This window comes from Puccinia triticina, chromosome 14A, assembly GCF_026914185.1.
Source record: "Puccinia triticina chromosome 14A, complete sequence".
Taxonomy (NCBI): domain Eukaryota; kingdom Fungi; phylum Basidiomycota; class Pucciniomycetes; order Pucciniales; family Pucciniaceae; genus Puccinia; species Puccinia triticina.
Window position 1 is genome coordinate 2,710,973 of NC_070571.1, and position 25,616 is coordinate 2,736,588.

At 48.1% G+C, this 25,616-nt stretch overlaps 5 protein-coding genes across 5 annotated transcripts; 2 read left to right on the plus strand and 3 right to left on the minus strand.

Moving 5' to 3' along the window:
- Positions 1-1,757: 1,757 nt before the first annotated feature.
- On the minus strand, positions 1,758-2,568 carry PtA15_14A262 (uncharacterized protein; the record flags this gene model as incomplete). The annotated part of the gene is made up of 3 exons (XM_053162960.1): positions 1,758-2,072; positions 2,193-2,445; positions 2,540-2,568. 3 exons carry the CDS (start codon positions 2,566-2,568, stop codon positions 1,758-1,760), a joined length of 597 nt encoding a protein of 198 aa, XP_053026934.1.
- Positions 2,569-5,701: 3,133 nt separating this feature from the next.
- Positions 5,702-5,905, minus strand: PtA15_14A263 (uncharacterized protein; the record flags this gene model as incomplete). The annotated part of the gene is made up of 1 exon (XM_053162961.1): positions 5,702-5,905. The coding sequence occupies one exon, from the start codon at positions 5,903-5,905 to the stop codon at positions 5,702-5,704; it is 204 nt and encodes a 67-aa protein (XP_053026935.1).
- A 4,890-nt stretch (positions 5,906-10,795) lies between these two features.
- PtA15_14A264 (uncharacterized protein) lies at positions 10,796-11,994 on the plus strand (the record flags this gene model as incomplete). Its single annotated transcript, XM_053162962.1, has 4 exons — positions 10,796-10,917; positions 11,263-11,323; positions 11,396-11,488; positions 11,665-11,994. The coding sequence occupies 4 exons, from the start codon at positions 10,796-10,798 to the stop codon at positions 11,992-11,994; spliced, it is 606 nt and encodes a 201-aa protein (XP_053026936.1).
- A 3,443-nt stretch (positions 11,995-15,437) lies between these two features.
- Positions 15,438-20,018, minus strand: PtA15_14A265 (uncharacterized protein; the record flags this gene model as incomplete). Its single annotated transcript, XM_053162963.1, has 7 exons — positions 15,438-15,507; positions 15,590-15,802; positions 15,881-16,000; positions 16,072-16,349; positions 19,204-19,301; positions 19,480-19,534; positions 19,602-20,018. The coding sequence occupies 7 exons, from the start codon at positions 20,016-20,018 to the stop codon at positions 15,438-15,440; spliced, it is 1,251 nt and encodes a 416-aa protein (XP_053026937.1).
- A 256-nt stretch (positions 20,019-20,274) lies between these two features.
- Positions 20,275-21,537, plus strand: PtA15_14A266 (uncharacterized protein; the record flags this gene model as incomplete). The annotated part of the gene is made up of 3 exons (XM_053162964.1): positions 20,275-20,329; positions 20,437-20,579; positions 21,406-21,537. The coding sequence occupies 3 exons, from the start codon at positions 20,275-20,277 to the stop codon at positions 21,535-21,537; spliced, it is 330 nt and encodes a 109-aa protein (XP_053026938.1).
- Positions 21,538-25,616: the final 4,079 nt, after the last annotated feature.

A 25,616-nucleotide genomic window follows, 5' to 3' on the forward strand; every position in this document is an offset into this window, starting at 1 on the left:
AGCGACCCAGTGTTGTTTGATGCTATTCCTGAATTGAATGATGGTTGAGAATGAAAGTACTGTTTAACTATAGTATGGGTTGAACTTTGCTGTAATAATATTCTGAGGGATAAACAGTCCTGGGGGGCGTGTTTATATAAAGGGGGGAAAGAGCAGGAGGGGATTTGAGGCACTTGGAGGCGCTTCAAGACCAGGAGGGAACTGGAAGCGCTCAAGGGAAGCAGATCCTCATGAAGATCAACATTGGAAATGATCAGGGCAGTGCCATGATCAGTACTGATCATAAGACTAGAGATCAGTAGCTGTGTACACTAGCTGATCATTGGAATCAATGATTCCATTCAGTGCTCTTTGAATTAGATTACTTCATGTATTGTTTATGTACTAGAGGCCAAGGCGGCTTTGCCGCTGCAAACTTCAAAGTTTTCCTGATAGAGCATAACATTGGTTGCTGCTTATACCCATCTTCTGGGAGAATCTTGAGCCCCTATTAGAACTGTTGACATAAAATTTGATGCAAACAAGAAAAATCATCCTCCACCCAAAATAATTCAGCAACAATCAACCCAGAAAATCTGGCACATCAGCCTAAATTTACTGTGAGAGGTGTTTGCCCACCAGTAAGTTATTACATGCTGGATTCATCCTTTATCCCACCAGAACTTTTACTTACCCCTCCTATCAATAGCATTAACCCCCAGGACACCTCCCATTTTCATTCTGCAAATTTTCCTCTCATTTACTGTGGCTAGACCCAAATCCAGAAGGACAGTCTACCAGACCACTCATAGGAACTCCAGTTTTGGTGCACCCTTTGTTGGTAAGTTGAAAATCAGATTGCCACCAAAAAAAGGGGGCAGTGGCAATGCCATATCCCACTTTGGCATATCAGTATTATTTCTTATCATTGGCCAACCAGTGCAAAGAGCTTTAGGTACTTCTCCCAGAACTACTTTGTTTTGATACATCTGATTAACTTGTGTCCAGCAACCAGTAAGGGCCTTGATTCAAATGAAAACTCAAATTGACCTTGCTTCTTGCCTAGCTGTAGCAGCAGGTTGGACTTCAACTTGGTATCTCCGCCAAAATAACTTCATATGTACATTGCCTGAATTCTGTATTACTACCCTTGTGAGAGTTTGCAACCTAAAGCTGGTGAGGTGTGTGAAACAGACAAGGTAAGGGACGCCAGGGAGGTCAGCATTTATTTTCTGGAGAGGGCAAGTCAAAGAGAAGTGGTGATTGCCCTCTCCTCAGGGGACCCCATTGACCCCGCTGAGGAAGAGACGACTGTGTAGCTAACTCTCAGAGGTGTAGGTCCAACAAGCCACATCCAGACAGACATCAGGAGTGTCAGCTCGATAACCCCGGAGATGAGACTGAAGCGGAGGAGATTGCGAGCAAGGGGGTGCGCCGGGGCTATAGGAGCGGTCGCTGGGCGCGAGAGGCAGAGGCTTGTGCGAGACAATCTAATGAAGCGGAGGAGATTGCGAGCGAGGGGGTGCAGGGCTGTAGGAGTGGTCGCCGGGCGCGAGAGGCGGAGGCTTGTGCGAGACGAGGATGTGCATGAGTAGGGAGAGACTGCGAGAAAGTCTTTGCGGGGGGCGTGGCAGGCCGGTCGGAACGAGGAGAGCTAAGCTGAGCGTCGGCGTTGAGGATCTCGGTGAACGATACCCGGGTCGGGTCTTATGATGGCTTAATGGGTTGTTTGGCTGATGAGTTCAATACAGAAAAAAGCAAAAACAATGGTCAGCATGCTATTCAATCTCGAGCGGGTTGAGGAACTTGGTGCAAGCGGGTGGAGGGGTTTTATGCGTGGCTTGCGCGGGCTGGGTTTTGGTGGATGAAGCAGGCGGGTGGAGCCGAGGGGTGAGGGGGTCGAGTGTGTTTGAGGCGTTGTGGACAAGGGCGTGGATGAGGTGGGCAAAGAGCGGGTCCTGAGCAAGACAGAGGGGACCAGCGGGTAGCCAGGCTTTCAGCGTCCGGATCTTACTATGTTTCTTGAAATTCGTCCGTTCCAGGGCGCCGTTCATCGCGAGGAGCAAGGCATTACTGATCTCGACATCCTGGATCTACGGGCAAAGCCCCACAGGCTGTTTCATCAGCGTTTTGGGAGAGAGTGCGTGTGTGTGAGGGTGGGGATGAGGCTCACTTTGCAGTTGGCTTGTGTGCTGACGAGTGTTTTGGGAGACGGGCGTTTGAGGGGTGTGGGTGTGGTAGTGGGGGGCGGGATAGCAAGCGGGAGCAGGTTGATGGGGTATCGGATTCAGGGTGAGGGCTGGATCCCGGCTGTCAGTCTGAGCCGGGGGGATGGCTGGATGCAGGATGATGGTCTGAGGACTGGCTGCTGCTGGTGTTTGGGTGTTGGTTTTAGTTTTGGCTGGAGATGGCTGTAGCAGCTGGTTTGCAAGTTTGTGGGCTTGAAAAAGGTCGGCGAGGGAACGGCTGGGAGGCAGAACAATGGCAACAGGGCAAGGGTTGACGTTTGAGCTGGTGTGAGCGCGCAAACGCCTGGCAATCCGTTTCTCATGGCAAATACATAGCGAGGCGGTGAATTTGTTGGTACATATCCAATGAGGTGGGAGGCAAGGGTCTCAGCAAAAAATCTGGTCTTTTTGACAACGCCTAGCTGGTCAGAGTATCACCATGCAGGTCAGAGGTACCGGATGTGCATGGCGGTGGCGTAGTTGTCAAGGCTAGATGGATTTGGCAGTCGAGTGCGCTGGCGAAGTCTATAGTGCCAGATTGTCTATGTATAAAAGGAGGTTTGACTTGCTTGCTTGTGTACCCCAGGGCGTCCTCTGCCGCTGTACTTCCAGCGTGCGGTTCGTCCTCACCCCCTCCGCTGTTGCACTTGCGCAGTTTGAGGTGCTCTACTCGGTGGCCCCCCTTTGCATAATGCCTTCAATGCGGCGCGCTGGGGGTCATCCTCTCACCATTTTTTAACCCTGCTAGACAGGGACGGATGGTGGGCCACGGTGCATCAGCTTGCTGATGTTAGGTGGCTGGGTGCAGATTATTGTTTTGTTTTTGGTTTTCATAGTTTTTTTTTTGTTGATTTTGGCATTTGTAGAGGGAAAACCCTTTATGTTTTTTTTTCTGAAAGTTGTAGAGGGGAAACCCTTCATTTTTTTTTGTGATTTTTGGAGATTTGTAGGGGAAACCCTTGAATTTTTGTTTTGTGATTCCAAGGCTTTAATAAACTTGGATTTACATCATAATCAATAGTTTATGTATGTAGGCAAGGCCACACAGGACCCTGGAAACCCCCTATAAATGGGTGGTATGTAAATTCCTGAATTTCACCTAAATTCATACATTGGGGGGCACCGGGGAATGGGTTTTTTTGGCTCATGCATACGCTAGAGCTTAAATCCAACCAGGGGTCCCAAATACCCCAATTTTAAGCGGTGATTTGTGAGTTTTAGCCAACTTACCTGAATTTCATTGGAAATTCATACATTTATTTGGTATTTCATGCGTACCCTTTTGGGTTTCCAAGCCAATTCATACCATTTTCTTGCGTACCATTTTGCAAGAAAATGCAAAAATTCATACATTTTCATGCTGCTCATTTATTGGAGGTTTCCAGGGTCCTGGCTGAACATATTACGCTACAGTTAGCTTTGTAGCTTTGCAATTTAGCGGCTTTTGCGGCCGCCAAGCTAGGGGGATTCAAAGTTGGCCATGCACGACTTCCATGCACTTTTGCAAGTTGGTGTTCAAGGCTTTTATTGAACACCAAATTTCAAAAATACATTCAAGCAGGCTTAGGGGGTGTAGTACAGCGTGGCTTGCATGTACTTTTGCAACTTGGTGTTCAAGTTCATTCTTGAACACTGGCTTGCAAAAGTGCATGCAAGTTGCATCTGGCCAACTTAGAAACCCCCTAATATTACATTGTAGTACAAACTCAGCTACAATTACAGCTACAAATTATTTGAGAAAAAATTGCATGTTTAGCTGCAAATGATAGCTAATTAGCTGTAGCGGTCAGCTAATTAGCCGTAATTTATCTGTAGTTTAGCGTTAGCGGAGTTTAGCGGTTTGATATTACAGCTAAAGCTAAAAGACTGAAAGCTTGAAAACTATCAGCTACATTCAATTTTTAGAGGAGCTAATGTAATTTAGTGTAATAAGTGCGGTGTTGATGTAGGGAATGAAGTGTGACAGGGGATAAAGGAGTGATACCTGACTTGAGGGTATTTCACTTGTACAGTAATGTTAAGGTATGTTGCCATCTTGTTGTTTGCACGCAACTTAACTCTTATAACAACAGTACATTGAAGTAACTATATTTAAATATGGTTACCTGTAATATAATGTATAACAAGAGTACATTCTTAAGCTTGTATCTAATGATATATATATGTAACTAGAGGCCAAGGTGGCTCTGCCGCTGCAAACACAAAGTCCAAGCCTGTCTTTTTCCCTGATTGAGGACAGCATGGAGACCATAGATATGCACTGCAATACCCCTCCTCAGTAACTCCCATTCCTGTGTGATGATTTAGTCTCAATTTTGATTTCCATCTCAAAAGGACAACTTTGTTCACTGAGCCTAGATACCAATATAATATATCAATAATCATACATGTCTCTGATCCATGGTAAATCTATGTTCCCAGTTTCAAGAGGAGGGGGTAAGTGTCTTTGGACCCAAATTGCCTTTAGGGAGGCTGAGGCGGCCTCAGGCCCAAGAAAGACTTGGTTGGGGGGTGTCAGCCTTAGAGTCAACTCAGCTGACCTAAAGTCTGCCTTTTTTCTACTTTTACATATGAATTACTTCATATATTTTTCATCTTAAGAGATACCCTTGTTTTGACTTCATATTCTGTTTCCTCATGCAATTTTAACCTTAGTTACAACTTACCAATTCTTTGTAACTCTACTCCTTCCCTGAGTTCTTGAGTTGCCGCGCGCATGCGCAGTTGCAACGTGTCAGCGCTACCAGGCGCGCCAAACCACATGTACATATGTAAATTACATAAGAAAACTGTGAATTTTTTTTTAGTCAGGATCCCCCTTGCCTGAGGAGGATCTACAGACTTCAGCACACCAGAACCACACCCCAGATAACCCCAGGATCACCACCAAAGAGATTACCACACTCCCAGTATACCTACCGTCACAGGTGCCTAGGATATTGACAGTAAGTAACCTTTTTCAGTGAACCTTGTTTATCTCAGAGGTACAACTCTGTTTCTGCTTGATTGCTCTTCTTTTTGCTGGCCTTTGCATTATCCTTGATCACAGGGCTGCCCCTGCTTAACATCATTCTTTTTCTGTGGTTTTTGTAAGAAACAAACCACATAGGTTTCCCTTTAAAGAACCTTGAATATCCAGAAGGAAGCTAAAAAATTGTGGCTGGATTAAACTTGTCCAATCCAGAAGCCCTCCACGTTTCTTTGGTGAGAGGAGGCTGTAGCACTCTCTAGCACAGCTTGGCAGCACTCTCATGAAGAGGTAGCATTGCCAGTGGACATGCATTCCCAGCAGAATAACCTTGAATATCTGCTTAATCTTGAATCTGCTCAGTCTCTTTCTCTCTTTCTCTCTCTCTCTTATATTTGTAATTTCTTTATCCAAAGAAATCCAAATATTGCCCCCCATTTTCTTGTGTCCTGCTGTCACTATAAATACTCAGGCTCACAGGGGGCAATGGGCAGAACGGTTGAGTAGAACGGGGAACACGGAGAGATCATTGGAACAGTTGAGGGTGGCAGCAGCCTGTTCGCCGCGGTGACGGCGACCGTGGGGAGGGAACAGCATCGCGCTGGGGCTGGAAGGTGGATGGCGAGGTATTCGGCGGGGAGAATTTGAGCCAGCCGTAGAGCAGGTGGAGCTGGATATGGAGCTCGCCGCGACGGCTGATTGTCCGGAGCAATAAGGGATCAAAGAACATCTTGAGCAGCAGCTTGCTCTTGGGCTCCTGCGCAATTGGCTTCACCAGTTCACCTTGACCATCAGGGGGTTTAACAATAAGGAAACCCGGGAAGGTGTTCAAGAGCTTGCAAGTATTGTTATGAGGATCCTTGGGGCGATTTCTTGCGGGAATTCACGCCAAACCTTTAAGCAAGTATGTCACCCTTGAGTAAAAAAATTTAGTGCCGCGGGAAGCAAAAATGCTGATTGCGAAGCCCCCTATTGGCTCCACCATGTTGCCAACATTTATGTAGCTCATCTGCCCCTTCAACAGCCCAATCACCGGCAGGATTTCCCGGGAGGGATCTGACACCTCTTCTGCTCCACTTCCCCCGCCCTCTGTCCTCGGATCTTCCTCAGAATCTATTTTTCTGTTGGCCCGTTTAGCAAGATCCTCAAACCGGCCAATGTGGTGATTTATATGGGCATGCGTGGTAGAATTTCCACTCAGAGATAGCACGGGCAGGAATTCACAGAGCGGCTCAGTCAGAGTGCATTCCTGTGACATAAGCACTGAGGATGATGTCAGCAAAAGCACACTAAGAAAGCTTACGGAAAGTCGCGCGCGTATGGAATGCACAGACCACGGATTGCGGATTCTGGGTTGGGTATTTGGACCGGAGCGGAAATACAGGGCCGGACTGCGGCGGACTACACACGTGGACTGGTAGCAGCGGCGCGTCAGCAGGTGAGCCACGGCAGCTGAAGCAGGTTCCACCAGCGGGTGGAACTGGGGCAGAGGAGGTGGTGAGAGACTGGCTGGCGGGGCTAGACAGAGGATGGTGAGAGCAACGGTGAAACTGATACAATACATGTATTTGTATCTGTATTGGCAATACATAGTTTTGGAAAAGTGTGTATTGTATCTGATATCAGATACATCACAAATACATGTATTTCAATACAATACAGCATGTATTTCCCCTGATACATGCTGTATTGTATTGTATTGGGCACCCAAATACACAGTTTTGGAAAACCATGTATTGTATCTGATAACCAATACATCCAAAATACATCTATTTTGATACAATACACACACAATACTGATACTTGTAAAGTATCAGTTTCACCATTGGTGAGAGGGCAAGCGTTGGAGAGGAGCGGAGTCTGGGACAATGACGTGTGGAAAGTGGGCGGAGCTGAATGACTAGTACGGGAAAGTGTTGGATCTGTGAGATTGGGTGGGAATGGTGACGTGCGTGGAGGGAAGGATGGGGGAGGCTCACGGTTTTCTCTTCTCTTTTCCTTATCCTATTATCCTATCATTGGATTACTCATCAATATTGTACTTACACTTACGGACGTACTAGAGTATTATGAGAGATATACGGACCTTATCTTTACTTACGGATACTGTGCTTGTGGAGTGCGGAGCTTTATTTACTTGCGGATTATTACGCTATAGATCAGCCTCAGGGAGGAGCGCTAAAGACTAGCAGATAGTAGCAGTGCAGAGCCAAGTCACCAATAATCACACAACCCAGACACATATATTCTTGAAGAAGGCAGTTAGCGTACATTTCCTCCGACGTACCAGCCTTTATTCTCACACCAACCAGAGGAGTGAACAGGGTCCAATCAAAGCCTGCCCTGGCCTCGAAAGACATCAGGAGCTGCTCAACCTCCACACTGTTCAACAATTTCTCCTTCCCCATTTTGTTATAGAGCTTGGCATAGAAATGCAACCCACGGAGTCATGGAGATGTGTGGGGGCTCTCACCAGGTCATTGTTCCCTTGCCAGCCCCGCAAGCTGGCCAGGATCCAGTTGCAGCTGATGTACACCTTGGCCAGCTGTTCAAGACCCTTCATCCCCACGTTCATCTTGGCCCAACTCAAGCCCCCCCTTGCCAACAACACTGATCAGTCTGCTGCATTCAAAGCTGTCAAACACCCCCCCCCCCCCCAATCTGCTGCAAATACGCCTTCAGGACGACCACCCGTTTCTTGGACAGGGAAAGTTGACGGAATTCATGGCAGCATTGGTTCAACTCAAACAGCCAGTTGACAAGCGCCTCCGTCTTCGCCGCGGAAGGGGCGTTGGTGTGGTTTTTGCAAGGATATGGTGGGTGGTGCGTTGGCGAGGATATGGTGTGCGCAATGCCAAGGCAGCTACCAAGTCACAGTCCGACAGGCAAAGGGTTGCTGAGCTTGAATATTTAAGTCTTCGCCGCGGCAGGTGTGGGCGTTGGTGTGGTGTTTGCAAGGATACAGTGGGTGTGACATTGGCAAAGATACAGTTTGTGCAACGCCAAGGCGGCTGCTGAGTCACATTCTGACAGGCAAAGGTTTGCTGAGCTTGGATATTGAAGGAGGGGAGGGTTGGTGTCTATTGTCCCCCCAGGGGTTCCGGTTTTGTCCGTCCCCTCCCTGGAAGCCCCCTAGCTGCTTGATTAGGCCCCTCCTTGACGGCTATTTCACAGAGTCTTTCACAACTGGCCCTTTTTTGCTTGTTGCTTTGGCACAGCTGGAGGGTCATCCATAGGGCCTTTGGGGATATTTTCAATGGCTACCTGTATTGTCCAAATTGTGTGCTCTTCTGTTGTGTTCTTTTTTAATTTTAAATACACCAAAAATTAGATCTAGGTTTCCATGTTTGTGTGGATTTAATAAACTTGGATAAAGGTGTAAAAGGAAGGTACTATGTGTAATATAAACAATTCCAGGTACTTGGTATGTGTAAGGTACTGTGACATGTACTCTGTGGCTAACAGGAAATTTGTGGTGCACTGTACCTCATGTTTTCATGTTTTCCTGAATACCTAATCCAGTGCAGAATGAATAGGGAGGGCAATTGGACGGGCTTGGGCCACCCAAGGGCTAGCCCAACCTGGCCCAAGACCTTAGTGGACAGGTTGGGCTGGGCAAGTTCTCTCAAAATGCCAACCTGCCCCAAACCCATTTAGCAGTGGGGCTGCCCATGGACAGCCCGTGGGACCCAGCCAAAGATTTAAAATAGAACAAAAAATAAAAATTCAGACCCTTGAAGGTCATTGATTGGCTTCATATTTTATCCTACAAGATTCAGAAAAATTATAAAAAGAGAAAAAATGCAGGAAAATCACTTTGATTCCACTTGGTTGCTGGCCTTGATCCAGTCTTGCATGCATATTAACAAACATATCTAAGCCCTTGTCCCCAAAGCGGCCGGGGGGCACCCATTTGGCCTGGGAGAGATGCATAGAATTGAGATCTCTCCCGCAGGGAGAGGACTTATTAATTATCAGGCATTTTGGCCTGAGAGAATCTGGATGTTCATTGTTTTGGTGGTGGCCAATGTAATCCCCACCTGCAGATCACAGTTTTTGACAAGCTCATTTTTTGTCTTAACAAATGGAAGCTTGTATTTTTCTGAATCCAACTGTATCTTCAGAATTTTGGGATTCCATCGCCCTTGTCCCCAAGAAATATTCAAAGTTTGAGATACTTGGCCGCTTACTGGCAAGGGAGGTGTGTTTTTAATTAAGATTTAATTTAGGTGGGAGATAAAACTGTAAAAGCCGGACAAGTCGCCAAGAAATCACTGATTTCCAAAAAAGATAGAAAATAAATGAAAACACTTGGGGGGTGGCTACTTATGTAGGATTGTAGCCAAGATGCTGGCGCTCAGCTGGGATAGAAAATGGAAACCTGATTTTATAATCAAAGAGAAAGAATTCCCATGCTTCATTTTGAGATTCTCTCATGCAAGAATCTCAGTGTTAGTTGTAAGCCACGCTTGCACCTACGGCTTGGCGGTGCCGCGGGCTTTGTTACGCTTGGCATATTAATGCCTCCACTGAATCTTTTTTCAGGCGCATTTGATAGTTGTCTAGAACTTGTCTGTCTGTCTCAAGCGCGCGGAGCCAAGGAGTCACCTCCACACACCAAGAGAATGCTTCCAGAGAGCACGAAGGAGTTACCTCCACGCGCTGAGAAACTTACTATAATAGAGCGGAGCCTCTCTTTTTTAGTGGGGGCGAATGTCAGCCTTGAGCGCGCGCAGCCAAGGAGTCACCTCCACGCGCCATGAAGAGACTGCTTCCAGAGCGCGCGGAGGGGCTAGCTCCACAAGCCAAGAGACTGACTCTAATAGAGCGTGTGGAGAAAATACCCCCCACGCCAAGAATCCCACTATCTTAAATCCACAAAATCCTAGACCCCTAGATCTAAGTTTTGGGGTGTTTATTTCTCAAAAAATGCAACAAAAAAGTCACATTCATCTCATAGCACACGTTGAAAATCCCCAAAGGCCCTATTGATGACCCTCCAGCTGTGCCTTAGCAACAAGCAAAAGTGGGCCGGTTGTTAAAGTAGTCCAGGGAGGGCCTAAAACAAGTGATTAGAGGGCTCCCAGGGAGGGGGTAGGACAAAACCGGATCCCCTGGGGGGATAATTTGGTGTGACCTGCTCTCCTTTAAATAAGAATCCAGCACTCGCCAGTGCCCGCCCTACACCATGTCGCTACCGCCTTGCTCGTCGCCAGTTGCCACTGCTACCGTCTCCATCCCCACCACCGCCTTTAGATCACCACTGAACCAACTCAGCCGCGGCTTCACTCACCGACTTGGTCAGGTGTTTTTCTCACAAAACATATTTTTCTCATGCCCCTTTTCTAACCCACATCAGCTAATACCCCCATCCTCTCCCCTTTTTTAACCCCTAACTCTCTCTTACAGTTACACAGCAGCACAAATCCCAACTGCCCCCAAATAGGACCCTGGTGACCGAGACGGTGCGGCTTCCCCCCTGCCAATCTCCGATGAGTTGATACAAGTGGTTGTCCGCCTTACACAGCCCAGGAAATCAGGTCTGACATTCATGTTCTGTTGCTTTCTTTTCCCCGACGAAGCTAAACAGGTGTCCAAATTGAGTTTGAAGTGTACACAGATGGACCCTATCTACAAGCGAATGCTCCTAGCAATAGCTGAGCGACACCCGACAAAGCAGAATCATTCTACGACGGTGTTCTACGAGCGGCTGCCAAACATGCTTGACCAACAAGACGGCAAGTGCGTCCGACTGGGCACAACAAGAGAAGATACTGACCACTGCAAAAAAAACTTGGTCAACTGCTTGCAGTTGACATGCAGGATACTCAAGCCAAGCTACCATTGTAACTCCACCTGAATGCACAAGTGCCTTTGTTGGCACAGTCACTGTGCAAGGTGCACAGTGACTGTGCATTGAAGCTTGGGTTGAGTCAAACCTTGAGTAAGGCTGGTGTAACACCACAAGCTTCCTCAGAGTTACCACATGTCAACTGCTCACAGTTGACACAGTTTTTTTTGCAGTGGACTTGCTCTTGCTGCCTCAAACAGATCCCGTGCTCACCCTCGTTACCCTCTCTTGTTCAGTTTGCGGGAGCTCAACGGGTTCGGCTCGGAGATGCAGATCTGTAGCCTCCGGGCCGAACCCGTGGAGCTCCTGCACACTCAACAAGGCGTCCATGGCCTTGGTTGACCGCTGACCTACCTCCATCCTCCCCAGAGCCCTCGTCCCCGCCCATATCTTTGTTTGCTCTCCGCCGTCATCGACATCCTCCTTGGCTTACCCCAGCTTACCAGCTTCAAACACCAGCTCGTGCCTTGGCTTGCTAAGAACCAATAGCAACCAGCCCCTTTCAAAAAGACCGCCCTCCCCATTCCCACTCAGCAAGACCATAGACAAAAAACTCACCACACTTTATTTTCTTTGTTAGCTTCAACCAAAATCAGCCTACCAGGGCCTGTCAGAATCCTCCGCCGTTGCCAATGTAGCTGCAGCAGCTGTCGCGCTTCTGGACCCGATGGGCGGCGTGGAGGAGACTCGGCATTAAGCAGGCCCGGGCTCACGGCCTAGATACTCATTGGCCCGCCCAAACACATCCTCGACGCCGCTGTCGTCCACCACCACCATCAAAAACAACTGTGAATGGACGAGAGAGACTTGAACAGCTCCAGACCATGCGCAGAATCCTCAAGTCCAATAACACCCTGCTCTCCGGCTCCGCGGGCGACCTTTTTCGGACCATCCGCAAGCTCGAAAGTTCGCCGCGCACGTCTTCGCGCCCATGGCCCCTGCCATTCCTGTCCCTCCTAACACAGTAAGCCTAGCCAACGTATCAACGGAGATTGTCCCTCTTCCTCCCTTGTCGACACCAGCGTCGGCCAGCCCCGTCGCCCGCCCCGTCCCACCCTTCCATCCCCCCCCCCTGCCCCAGGTTATGCCCTGCACCACAAAACCAGACATCATCCCTATCCAACCAAGTCAAGTGGCCAGCCAATTGCAAGCCAGTAGCGCATTGCAACCCTCTCGGATTTTGTTTCCGGGAGGCTTCAGATGTGATCTTTCTCCCCAATACTGACTCTGCCCTCCAAGCTACTTTCAACGCAGGCATGCATGTATATGATTGAAGTTGTCACTGCAAAAAAAACTGTGTCAACTGTGAGCAGTTGACATGTGGTAACTCTGAGGAAGCTTGTGGTGTTACACCAGCCTTACCCAAGGTTTGACTCAACCCAAGCTTCAATGCACAGTCACTGTGCACCTTGCACAGTGACTGTGCCAACAAAGGCACTTGTGCATTCAGGTGGAGTTACAATGGTAGCTTGGCTTGAGTATCCTGCATGTCAACTGCAAGCAGTTGACCAAGTTTTTTTTGCAGTGTGTAGCTAATGTGAGAACCCCACTAGACGCACACCAACACAGCATGAGAAAAATCTAATTACGTAACATGGAGAAACGTGAAAAAATAAATGGAATATGTTATAAACAATTAAATATCCTTGACAAATCACACAAGCAAGTTTCTCATTAATTTGGCAGATTGATTTTTTTTCCAACACAAAAACCAAACCACAGAAAAAATTCAAAGTTGCAGTTTATTTTAATGCGATAAATAATGAAGGTAGAAGAGAACAGAATGGGTTGAAGAATGATGAATGAAAAAAAGAGCAAACAGTGACAGAGTTCTGACTTCTTGATGTGACAAATTATCATCCCAACATGGTGATGAAAAATAATTCTATCTAAAATTATGCATTTTACACATTTCCACACAAATTATACAAGATATATATTTTTTCCGATACAAAAACAAACCATGGAAAAATATCAAAATGCCAGTTTACTTTACCCTGTCAATTGATTTTTTTTCCAGGGGTGGAATTAAACAAAGTTTCCTGTGTATGTGAATCCCTCCACTCTTTGCTTTCTTGGGTTGAAACTCCTGTAGGTTTCATTTTTTCAAAGCACATCATTTGGCTATGCGGTGAGCTGCAGGTTTTCGCCCAAGCTGTAGGCTGATCAGCGGGATCACTAACGGGTTTACATCTAAGCTGTAGGCTGATCAGTGGAATCACTAACTCACAATCCCCCTTGATCCAGTACTGTCTGATACAAAAATGGGTCGTTCAGGCTGGGTCTGATAGTCAACTTTGCGCAGGGACAAGAATTTGGGTCCTTTAGGAAGACTTCAAAGGCAAAAACTGAGGATTATAATTTGGGGTTGCTTATCCGGGTCTTCGAGCTTTATTCCTCCTGTTGTCCAATGCTTGAGGTCGACTATTTTGATGAAGTGGGAACTGGTTTAGGGTAAGTGAGCTTTACTTTTTTCTGAAGTGATACTCGAACGCAGATCGCTGTGTGGTTTGTAGACCCACTCAGGAGTTTTTTCTTGTTAGCTTCGAAAGCTGTTGCCGAAAGACAGTACCAAATGTGGTGGGACCATGAGAACGACCCCCAAGCGTTTGTGTTTTCAGTCGCACTGGATTATTCCCGTCTCCTATAGACGACTAGAGGCCAAGGCGGCTGCGCCGCTGCAGGGGAAAAAGGCACAAAATCACCCACAATGACCACCACATCCTCAAAAAGTCATGATAATGTTGTCTTTACTTTTAGTAGTCACACCGGAGTGATGAAACTGGCACATTTCTCATTGGAATCACTTCAAGCTACACATCATCACAAGTTGTTCCAGTCATAATCTTAAAACTTTTCATCTACTCACAAGGCTGCTCCACCACTGAACATAAAATGCATACTCCTTACCAAAGGAGGTGTATCAACATACTTTGCCAAAAACAGATTTATTTCTTTGAGGCCACCAATAGAATCACACTATGATTGATTGCAAAAGAATTTTGGTCAATGTGCTGAAAGGTAAAAAGATAAAATTAATGTATTGAAATATGAATCCATTTTGTCAAACTGTGGCATGTTGTCTTGTTTCAGTAGTGTTTCTTGTTTGGATCCCTCAAAAATAAAATATGGAAATCCATTAGAATGATAGATCACTTGGTGATTTTGGGAATTACTAGAGGCCAATGCGGCTGCGCCGCTGCAAATCCAAGGTTTCATTGCTTGACCTCCTTTGTTTAATCTTTCCTTAGGCAGCACTGCGCACTGAATTCAAGACAGATTTAATACCCCCTGGATGATATGCTCTCTGATTCACCTAGATAGAGATATCAACTCAGCAGTTCAATCTTCCAATAGATCACCTCATTTGAGTGCTTGCAATCTCAATAATTAGTATACCTTTGTTTCTTCTTTAGAGTCTCTTTTCCCATGTCACAATGCAAATCAACACTTGATCACACCTTAACTTATATTATGTCCAATTAATTGATATATTCCCAAATAAAAAAGCTCTTCTCAAATTGAATCCAGTTAGTACTCCTTCCCTAGGTGTATTTTACATTTCTCAATTAAGTAGGAGATACCTCCAAAGATAATCTGAATTTTAGTGGCAGCAAGTGTGTGCCTTTTTATTTTAATAAATAATTTAACATTCCTCTCATTTTTTTGACTGATGATATTGTGACTGAAGAAAATAATTCATCTCTTAAAATAGATCTTCTTAGGCTTACAGATCAAAAAGAACATCAGATTATACCTTAATTTAGTGAATGATCAGCAGTACGAGTTTCTGCAAGGGTGGGTTGAGTAGCATCCGGGATTTCACTGGCCCGCTCAGCTCCGGGTCCCCCAAAAGATTGCCAACGGCGCCAGCGGTCAAGAGACTGATCATCTGGTCCAGGAGATCGCCCCCATCGCTGATCACTGCCCTCTCCATCACGCCACCTTTGATCTTCCAAGAGCCATGAATGAGCTTTTGGGAAAATCAAGCATCTGGTAATCATGTGTGCGTGTAAATTGACCAAGAAACATCAGGGCAAAAACACCCAACAGCTGTCTCACTTTTTCAAATGTTGAAAAAGGCTTCCACGCTGGCAAGCACGGCATTTCTTGCACGCCTTGAGGAGCCGGCGAGAGCATGATTTAAGCAAAAGGTTGCTCTGATGAGATGGGAAGCTGCGAAGGCTTACATATCAATGCTTCAATTAGTAAAAGACTGTTGTTTCACTTTTGAGTCCCAAGTATTTAGAAAGCCGGTGATTTTTGAGAGAAAACGGGTGTGTCAAACCCATTGTGAAAATCGGTGTTGGAGTTGTGAAGATTGAATCTAAGCGATAAATTGTGGGAAGCAAGACATTTAAGACTTGGCAAAAAAGTTTCCTTTTGCTAGCAAGCCTGCTTACAATTGATTCTAGCACTTGAGCAAGAAATCAAGCCCGTAGCTGGCCAGGAGAGGTTGCTTGGCCTTCCTGGACTGGCTTCTGTGTCCCCCCCCCCACAAGAGCAACAAGACCGTCTTTCAGCGCCAGCTTCTCTTCTGCAGAAAGGGGGATATAGGCTTACGGAGAGGTGAAGCAGCCGCAGAACATCACCAATAAGCCAAATCTCAGCAACAGCGTTGATAACGGGTTCAACCTCCGCTCGCTGCCCCCGCTCTTCGTCCCTTCCCCCCCGCAGGCGGCGATCAAGGCCATTGCATGGTGGTTGCGCGAGACCAGGGCGTCGAAGAGGACGAGGCCAATAGCAGAGCCCACAAGCGTGCACAAGATCTCCATCCTACACACGCACACACAAAACAAAACAACAAACACTCAGTCTTTTTATATATTCTGGAAGAAACTGGTAGACACCCACTCGGATTGGTGGCGCTCCGAGTGGCCCACATGGCTTCCCCCACCCCTGCCAGCGTTGTCCGGACCATCCGGGTGGCTGATCATCATGTGCTCGACAGATTCTTTGCAGACGTAGATCGCACTGAAGAGCAGGAAGAGGGTTTGGGAGAAGATGCTCAGGGTAGCCAATCTTGCCTTCCTGTGAAAAAACACCCGTCAGCTGATGTAACGGAAAGGGGGATTAGGGGAAGGGGAGCGTAACCAAAGGGCAAGCGGATGCTAGCGCCGGCGTCTCTGAGGCCCAAGGCATCCCAGAGCCGGTCCGTTCCGATGTCCGGACGGGGGTCGAAGAGCACAGCATTAGCAGCGCCCAGGGCGTCGAAGATGAGCAAATAGCCAAGGCCGGCGAGCGAGAGACAGTCGGTCTGTTGGCAGCGCAGCCAGAGCGTTGCGCTGGTGGCCAGCGCGAGGGTTGCGACGAGGATGCGGAGCTGGACGATGAGGCGTAGTCGTCTCAATGCAGATGAAGCTGCCGCATGTTACTTGGGGGATGGCCTGATTGAGGAAGAACGGCCGAGGATTTGTGCAACGGTGAAGTTGAGGCTTGTCTTCTGCAGTGGCTGGCGCGGTTTCCGTGGAATCAGTTACGGTTACGGGGCCCCGGCGTGGCGTGGCGTTTGCGTGAGGGGAGCAAACATTCTGGCCTGAGTAAGTTGAGGATTGAGTCCAGGGATGATGAGCGGAGAGCTTAAAAGGCGGATAGCTCCGAGGCAACCTGTCTCCCCAGGCAATTGGATATGCTGCACTTCCAGCTATCTGTTGTCCTCAACCCCTCCGCTGTTGCACTTGCGCAGTCTGAGGGGCAATATTTGTTGGCCCCCCTTTGCATAATGCCTTTACTGCGCGCGCTGGGGGTCATCCACCCACCTTTTTTAGCCCTGCTAGACAGGAATGGAAGGTGGGCCCGGGTGCATTAGCTTGCTGATGCTAGCGGGCTGAGTGTAGTTTTTTTTCTTGTGTCTGAGTGACTTGTAATTATACCAGAATGTTTTTTGTGGATTTTAGCTTTTGTAAAGGGGAAACCCTTGATCTTTTTTTTGTAATTTTGTATATTTCTAGGGGGAACCCTTGATCTTTCATTCTATGTTTCACTGACTTTAATATACTTGGATGTGCCCATGATCTAACTTTATAAGTAAAAACCATGTAGATATATTTATCAAAAATCAGAATACCATCAGATCACATCTATGGTTGATAGTTATTATCAATTTGACATTTTCATTTAGGGTAAATCTAAATGCACGCCACTTTTTGACTAGATGCACGCCAAAAAAGTGGTGTGCACGCCTGTACGCCAAAATAAACGGCGTACAGGAGCAGTGCACGCCATTTGTTTGGCGTGCGTAGCCCTGCACGCCAAAAATACTCTTTTTTGGAAGAATTTTGGCGTGCACAAACCCTCCACGCCATTTTTTTTTGGCGTACAGGCGTTGCACGCCACTTTTTTGGCCTGCATATAGTCAAAAGTTGGCGTGCACTGTTTTACATGCAGTTTTTTTGGCGGCACAGTTGGCCACTGCGCCCCAACGGCATGATGAATAGTGCCTCCGCCACTATGAATAGTGCCAGGATGAATATTTTTCATAGTGGCAGAGCTTGGCGGAGGCACTATTCATAGTGGTGGAGCTTGGCGGAGGCACTATTCATAGTGGTGGAGCTTGGCGGAGGCACTATTCATAGTGGTGGAGCTTGGCGGAGGCACTATTCATAGTGGTGGAGCTTGGCGGAGGCACTATTCATAGTGGTGGAGCTTGGCGGAGGCACTATTCATAGTGGTGGAGCTTGGCGGAGGCACTATTCATAGTGGTGGAGCTTGGCGGAGGCACTATTCATAGTGGTGGAGCTTGGCGGAGGCACTATTCATAGTGGTGGAGCTTGGCGCAGGCACTATTCATAGTGGTGGAGCTTGGCGCAGGCACTATTCATAGTGGTGGAGCTTGGCGGAGGCACTATTCATAGTGGTGGAGCTTGGCGGAGGCACTATTCATAGTGGTGGAGCTTGGCGGAGGCACTATTCATAGTGGTGGAGCTTGGCGGAGGCACTATTCATAGTGGTGGAGCTTGGCGGAGGCACTATTCATAGTGGTGGAGCTTGGTGGAGGCACTGTTCATAGTGCAGAGCTTGGCGCAGGCACTATGAATAGTACATGAATATGTCATTGGGCCGCAGTGGTCACACCCTATTTTGTTGTGCGCAACTGTTCCCGCCAAAAAAATTGCATTCAACATGGTGCACGCCACTTTTTGACTAGATGCACGCCAAAAAAGTGGCGTGCAAAGCCTGTACGCCAAAAAAAATGGCGTGGAGGGTTTGTGCACGCCAAAATTCTTCCAAAAAAGAGTATTTTTGGCGTGTAGGGCTACGCACGCCAAACAAATGGCGTGCACTGCTCCTGTACGCCATTTATTTTGGCGTACAGGCGTGCACGCCACTTTTTTGGCGTGCATCTAGTCAAAAAGTGGTGTGCATTTAGATTGACCCTTTCATTTATGTGGGCCTAATTTAACATCTACAAGGGTACCAGACTGTCTAGGAAGTCCTCCACTGTGCTGAATAATGAACCATTCAAAAGCTGGTAATCACAAAGAAGAATCAGCCAAAAAGAAATCTGGTCCATTTCCAAACAGCACAGCGCAACAAAAAATTTGAATTGTTTTTGTTCTTGTTAATATGTATCTATATGTACATGATCAAATCTTAAATCAACCCCAAGCCAAAAAAAAGAAAGATCAAAAACAGTTAGGCCCAATTTGTCAGCACAATTGGCCAGTTTTGCTGGCCAAGAAGACAGGAAGGATGACAAAGCCAAGACACTTGATGGCGGAAGGGCAAATTATTTATGGATGACAACAGGGAGGGGTCGGTTCAGCAAGGGAAGGGTGTGCAGGACGGTGATGGTGGTGATGATAGGATGGCAGAGGTGATGGGAAGCGGGAAGAGTACAGGGCAACGAGGAATGCACGGGCGCAAGGAAGAGGAGGAGGCAAGCAAGCGAGGGGGTCGAGGCGAGAGCGCGCGCGACTGGAGCTTCCGTGGCCGTTGTTGGTCAGAACATGAACCCTCGGGCGGGGTGTACACTGCTGCTACGTACTGCTATATCCGGTACATACACATAAGGATGGAGACCAGGCGGGGCCAAACACGGAAGCCATCCGAGAAGGCTCAGGCCCCCACGAGGGGGGGGATCAATTTTACTGTTTGAGAGTTGCGAAGAAAGCGGGGGGGAGGGGAAGTAAGCACTCCGAGGATCACTGGGAGGGGAGGGAGGGGGAGAGACGGACCTTGTCTTTCCAGACCCACTGCGAGCCCGTCATCTCCACGCCCTGGTTGGCCGCCATCCGGTAATACTTGGCTGCCAGCTTGAGATCTTCTTGGTGCCCTTGCCGTTGGCGTTGCAGAGCCCCAGCTCTGCCCCCCCCCCCCCCCCCCCCCCCCCCCATCCCACACACAAACAAAGAAAACAAACACAAATTGGGTGTCAGCTGGTTGTGTGTGTGGCTCTGCGCCGGACGCCGGGGCTGGAGCAGCACCAAGGCCTCGCTTGCAAGCCAACGTACCTTGTTGGGCATCCGGGTCGCCCAGCTTCGCCGCCAACTCAACGTCATAGATCACCTAAAAAAACACAACGTCCGAGGGGTCAAAACGGCGAGACTCAAGGAAAGAAGGGGGAAGGAGAGACGGACAAGCTGTTTATCCTTCTTGCTCCCCCAGCCGCGCAGGAAGAATTGGCCGAGCTCGTAGATAGCGAGGACGAGCTCGGACTTGCGACGTCGTCTTTCTGTTTATCGAGGGGGGAGGATGATTTCGCCGGGGAGGCGGGGATCCCGGAGGGGTTGTTGTTGTTGTTAAGATGGCGGGACTGGTTGAGGTCTTTGATGACGGACTCAGCAGCCCCAGCCGTGCCGGAGGGAGAGGTCCCACATGGGCATGCCGGTCCCACACCCGCCGCCCTGCCAGGTCGCACGCTCGAATAGCCACGCTGAGCGCTCCAGGTCGGTCTGCTTGTGCGCCCGCCTGCAGATAGTCCGGCCCTTGGCCCGGGCCAATCAAAATTCAGGCAAGTTTTTCGGCATTGGCTCGAACTTCGTGTTTGCATTGGTGGGCAACGTGACCATGAAGGAAAAGACAGCGCAGACGACGAAAGACTGGCCCTCCAGAAATGATGATGGGGCGAATCTTTTGAAGAAAATGATTGTTTTTGGCAGGGTTCGGATGATGCCATCTTAGCGCCAACACCCCGGTTAGGAAAAGCTGTGTGTAACGAAAGCATAAACAACATTTTCAACCCTTGAGATTGTCGAGATAGCCAACGCAATTTCTGGGCAATTCCACAGTAATTTGAGTTTTGGAGCATGAGCTTACATACGATCTCCGTGGACTTTGAGATCGCCGGTCGCGCCTTATGTCGTGCGCCGTGGGGCTGAGTGGGTACATAAACCTAAAGTGACCGAAGTTGTTATCTCCCCTGTCACATCTTCTGTTGTTTTTGTTGTTGCTCTTGCTGTTGGGCGGAGTCAAAGGTCAGTTTGCGGGGCTCACCTACCCGAGCCAGACGCCAGTCCAAGCGCTGCTGCTGCCGCCGACAAGCGGCGACCCTGGCCAGGCGTACTGGGCCGAGCTGGATGTAAATCGAACTAGTCAGAAACCAGATGAAGAAGTGGGCCGTACCCTAGTAGTAAGGGCCAAGTTGACCAATGACTCACATCCTCGTCATGACACGGGCCGCGGCGACCGTTGGTCAAGATACAAACCGGATCCGGAATGGCGGTGGCGTGATGGCTTGAGGGGGCTGCTTGTGTAGTGTCAAGGCAGGGGGAACGGGCGTCGACATGGCGGGCGTTGCCAGAAGTCCGGTTGCAAGGAGAGGAGAGGGTTGGTGAGAGGGCAAGATTGGGGAATACTGGCAAGCTGGTCTATAAATACCTATGCAATGGCATCATTATTTCCTCAGGCGACTCTTGTGCTGTACTTCCAGCTTGAGGGTCGTCTCACCCTTGTCCGCTGTTGCATTTGCGCAGTCCGGCGAGGGATATTCGTTGACCCCCCTGTGCTTTAGGGCTGGGGGTCTTCTTCCCAACGCTTTTTAACCCTGCCAGACAGGGATGGGCTTTGGGCCACGGTGTGTCAGCTTGCTGCGCTGGGTGGCTGGGTGCGGGACTTTTTTTTGTCATTTTTGTTGTATGGCCTGCTTTTATTTTGTGTATTTCTGGGATTGTAGGTTGAATTTGGCCCTCTGATTGCTTTTTTTGTAAAAGGGGGAACCTTTGATTTTTTTTTGTGATTTGTTCAATTGCAGGGGGAACCCTTGGATTTTTTTTCTACAAACCTGAAGCTTTAATATACTTGGATTGGACAGCAGAAAGAGAGAGAGGTATCAAGCGGCTCAGAAGTTCAAGGTGCTGAACTAATTTATGGCCAAAGCGTTGATGGACTCAATAATTGTTGAAATTATTCTCAGCTGAAACTTTGCTTGCCTGGTATAGGATTATCCGCTATCAATCACCATCGCCAGTAACGAGTACATGCCATCAAAGCTGATGCCAGTCATTCCGAAAGCGGAGCTCGCGAAGCCATTCAGCAAATCCCAATCAACAACGCTACAGTCAAGGATCTAACTGTGGAGTTCATTCTTCTGTGGAGATGAAAGCCAATAGTTCAGAAACCTTGGTCACAATCGACAACATCATAGATTTCATTAAGCTGGTGACTTACTTGACCTTGTAAGAAGGTGTTACTCAACAGATCAAAATGTTCATGGCAGGCTTCTTGATGTTCCCAATCTGAGATCTCAAGAGCTCCGCGCCGCAAGAAATCATCAACATCTTTGGAAACACCGAGTCGGAACATTGGTCAATTGAAGGTACATTATCCGTTCCCTGAATTCCAAGTTTTGTCATACCTGTTACCAACTTTTTATCCATCCCTATTTTTCCAATCTAACTTTGACATCTGCCATGCGAGCTTATCATGGTTAAAATATGCATTCTGCCGCTATTCTGGGCCTGATCAAAATCATGTTATCATAAGACATTCCATTGCACCGCCATTTTCTGCAGTCCATCACTGGTTAGTCAAAAATTGTGTCCACTCAAAAGCCATTGAGTTTGTACTGATTTTTATTCTCACTAGATCAGGTGCACCCCAATCAATGGTTTCTGTGGCTTGCACCCCGCTTTAAAGGTAGTTTGCAAGGCCGCTTAACCAGGGCCCTCCCCAGGAAAAATATCTTCCATCCCTTATGATACGTGTTAATGTTAATCCCTCTTAGCAGAAACTGGCAAGCACCTGAAATATATGGATGTATGGATACTGTTGAATCCTTTAGTACCTTAAACTAACCAAGTATTCAAGTCAAGACTTGGGTGCTGAGAATCTGACCATTGTCATAGCAGAGGGTGCTGATTCCTTCCATCTTTCATGAAGCTTGCGCCTTGGTGAAGGTAACCAAAAGTTGGTTTCAAAAAAAGTATTTTCATCCTCTCTCCTGCTTTATTACTTTGTTTTACAACATGTTTAGGTGGGTTATGTAAATTCCTTTGAAATGCAACCATATGATAAAATTTTAATCATCAACATATTACTCATTTGTGTCTGGTAGAAATCTTAGCTGAGCATTTATTCTGTCTTTTTACCCCTTAGGATCCAGGCTCTAAATCACAAGCAAATGGCAACATCATCATCCCAGTTTCAATCCTGAGTCCTACCCAAGATTAACTAAGCCTCTCCAAAGAGGTGTGAAGTGTCTCCAAAGGAGAGACTTAGGACTAAAGTCCCATTGTTGGCCTGAGGCTGATGGGTTTTTATGCAGAAAATAAAGTTTTTTGTTGTTACAGGTTCAAAGGGAATTTTGGACAATTGGCTGGGAAGCCTCAAGCCAAATATGGGAGATTGGGCACAAGTCTCTCCTTTGGAGGTCACTGTGCTCCCCCAAGGAGGGACTTGTGCTAATTTTGAGTCCTACCTTGTGCTGTTGCAGACATCCCTTTTCTTGCTTGTACTCCATTCCCAATGGGACAAGAGGAGGCAACCAATTGCAAAACATCCTTGACCCAAGCATACCTGACGCTGGCACTTCCTCAAGCCATATAAATCAGATTATGTGTTGGGTTTACAGTGGGTAGTGGGGGACGTGAACTGTGTGGGTGGTGGGATGGCCAAGCTTGACAATTGGGGGGGGGGGGTTGAGCTGGAGTTGCAGCACAATCTTTAATCTGCAGGGAATGTGGGGTAATCTGGGGGGGTGGTGCTGCTTGAGTAACAATGGGATTCCAGGAACCTTCTGGTTTCCAATTCATGGGTGTGGGGAGGGACTGGGCCTGGCCAGAGTTTTGTGTTTGCCAGTGGGAACTGTCATGATGGAGACCACAGAATCATGAGGTTGTAAAAATCTAAGTTTATTAAAACCACAGTTTTGCCAAAAAAAAAATCAAGGGTTCCCCCTATATACAAGCAATCAAAAAAAAGAAAGTAAAACAAGCTAAATTAATGAACAAACAAACAATACAAATCTTAATTGAAACATATCTACAAAAAAAGCAAAGGATTTAACGAACTCCCAGCCTGTGACATGCCACAGGTGAAAAGAGACCGGTGTTAACCCGCTCAGCCTGGCGCAAGTGCGTGGGGCAAAAGTCGGGGCTGCAAACCCCTCAGCCGATTGCAAGTGCAATTAGGGAGCGGGAGGATCACCACCAGTGCTCTGCAAATGCAAGAGCAGGGAGGATCACCTGGGGCATGAACCTTGGTGCAGTAGAAGGCCCCTTATATACTGAAGAAGCTGTGATTGCAGAGCGCACCATCATCACCTTGGCCCAGGATGGCCCAGAAAGCCACAAGCCACTGTGCCCGTTGCCAGGTGAATACAGTGATTCCTTGCTTGTATGTACAGCCCCTCTCACTACCCCTAAGCCAGTGCCACGGCAATCAACAAGGTACATACCAATCTGGCAGGGAGTCGAGCGCTTTGGGAGTCTCGCCAACTGCTCTGTCAATTTTCTTCGCCTAATACGACCGGCCTTTGTGGCCTTCAATCTAAAGCCGCCTGCGACCACCACCTCTGCGATGCAATCCGCGCCCGCAACATATTCCCGTCTGCCACCAATTTCAACTTGGCCCATCCCGCCGTTCTTGTCAAGACCTCTCTCAGAATATCAAAAATTCTTCGCGCTCCATTGACCACTTGCTCGGCATCCCAACCAAAAACCCACCTGGCCCATAATCTCAACTACCTCAGCTCCATTGGCGCTGGCACAGCTGCTGCTTTCATATCTTGTCGTAAGTCTCTAGAGGCCTTCAGTAGGTTGATCTTGTCGGTTCGGGTGGGGTACATGATCTCAAACTGAAGCTAATTCACCCTTTGTAGGATCACTTCGGTCTAGAGCGGCCGACCGGCTTCCCAGTCAAGCAACATCGAGGGCTTGATGGTCGCCCACTCACCGGCGCGCTCCGTCGACCGCAAGATCTGCTCTATGCTCGCAAACTCGGCCGGGAACTCCGCGAGCCCAAAGATTTTCAACGCTGCCCCAAATATCTCCCCCATGCATCCCGCTAAATGCTCCTGCAGGCCTCCGTCTTTCACCATCTCTGAGGGCGCCATTCCACCGGACAGGATCAAGGTCGGTTTCATGGAAGTACTGCATTTAGTTTTTTCATGTTACATCTTCTTGTCAGTCCCATCTGATCTCCTCATAGATCTGCGAAGGGGTCTGATGGACTGACTTGATTTTTAGTTTGTGCCAACGAAGGATCTGGAGCTCTCTTTCGCCATAGATCTTAGCATCGTTGATCTGGCCGTGCCGAAAAAGTTTGGCGTGGAGCTTGAGCCGAGTTTGCGAATGGAGCGCAAGTTGAGAGGCGACTGGAGGATGGGGATGGTCGAGATAGGGCCCGATACTGATCCGCGTCCATTGGTTATGTCTGACTCAGCCCGGCTGCAGCTGTTCAGCATTGACGACAGTCACGGCGCTGAGGATGAGGACCTGGGGGTGTCTCTGACAGTGGGCATCCTCGAAGCCGATGCCGTTTTGGATGAGCACCAATGTCGGAGGATGGCGGCCGTCGTTGGGTGTTTTCAAGAGAGGCGCGAGGAGAGCAGGGTCATCAACCGGTCGGGCAACACCTTTGTGCAGAAAACCACAAAATCCCAGCCGGATCTGCGTCCGGTTCCAGTTCCACTAGCGGGCCGAGCTCGTCGGCCCGCTTGACCAACTCGAACACCCGCGTTGGCCGGACCCTGTACGTGCCATATGTTTGACTCGAGATCTTGATGCCCTCTGTCTGAAAGGCTTCTTAGTTCGACCGGCAGACAAAAACACCTTCGCCTCCGCCTCGGGCCCGTGTAGACGCGATCCGTAGAATGCACCCACTGCTCCCGCGCCAACTGCGCATGTCAATCAACCATTCAATGGGTTGTAAGTTTCTGGGATAAGGTATTTACATCTTCTTGATAAACAGTGTGTGTGTAAACTGACCTATGAGTATATTAGTCTGAAAAGCTACAATGATCCACTGGAAAACATTCCAGGCAAAAAATTTCCTTTTGCCTACCCTTGGCCTGTTGCTTCTCAGCTTGAAGATAGGCCTGGTCAAACATCTAGCAAAACAGGATATGAATCTCTCTCTCTCTCAGACCGATCTCATTCCCAAAATCTTCATCACAAATCAGACGGGGTGCAGAAGGCATGAGTCTCTGCTG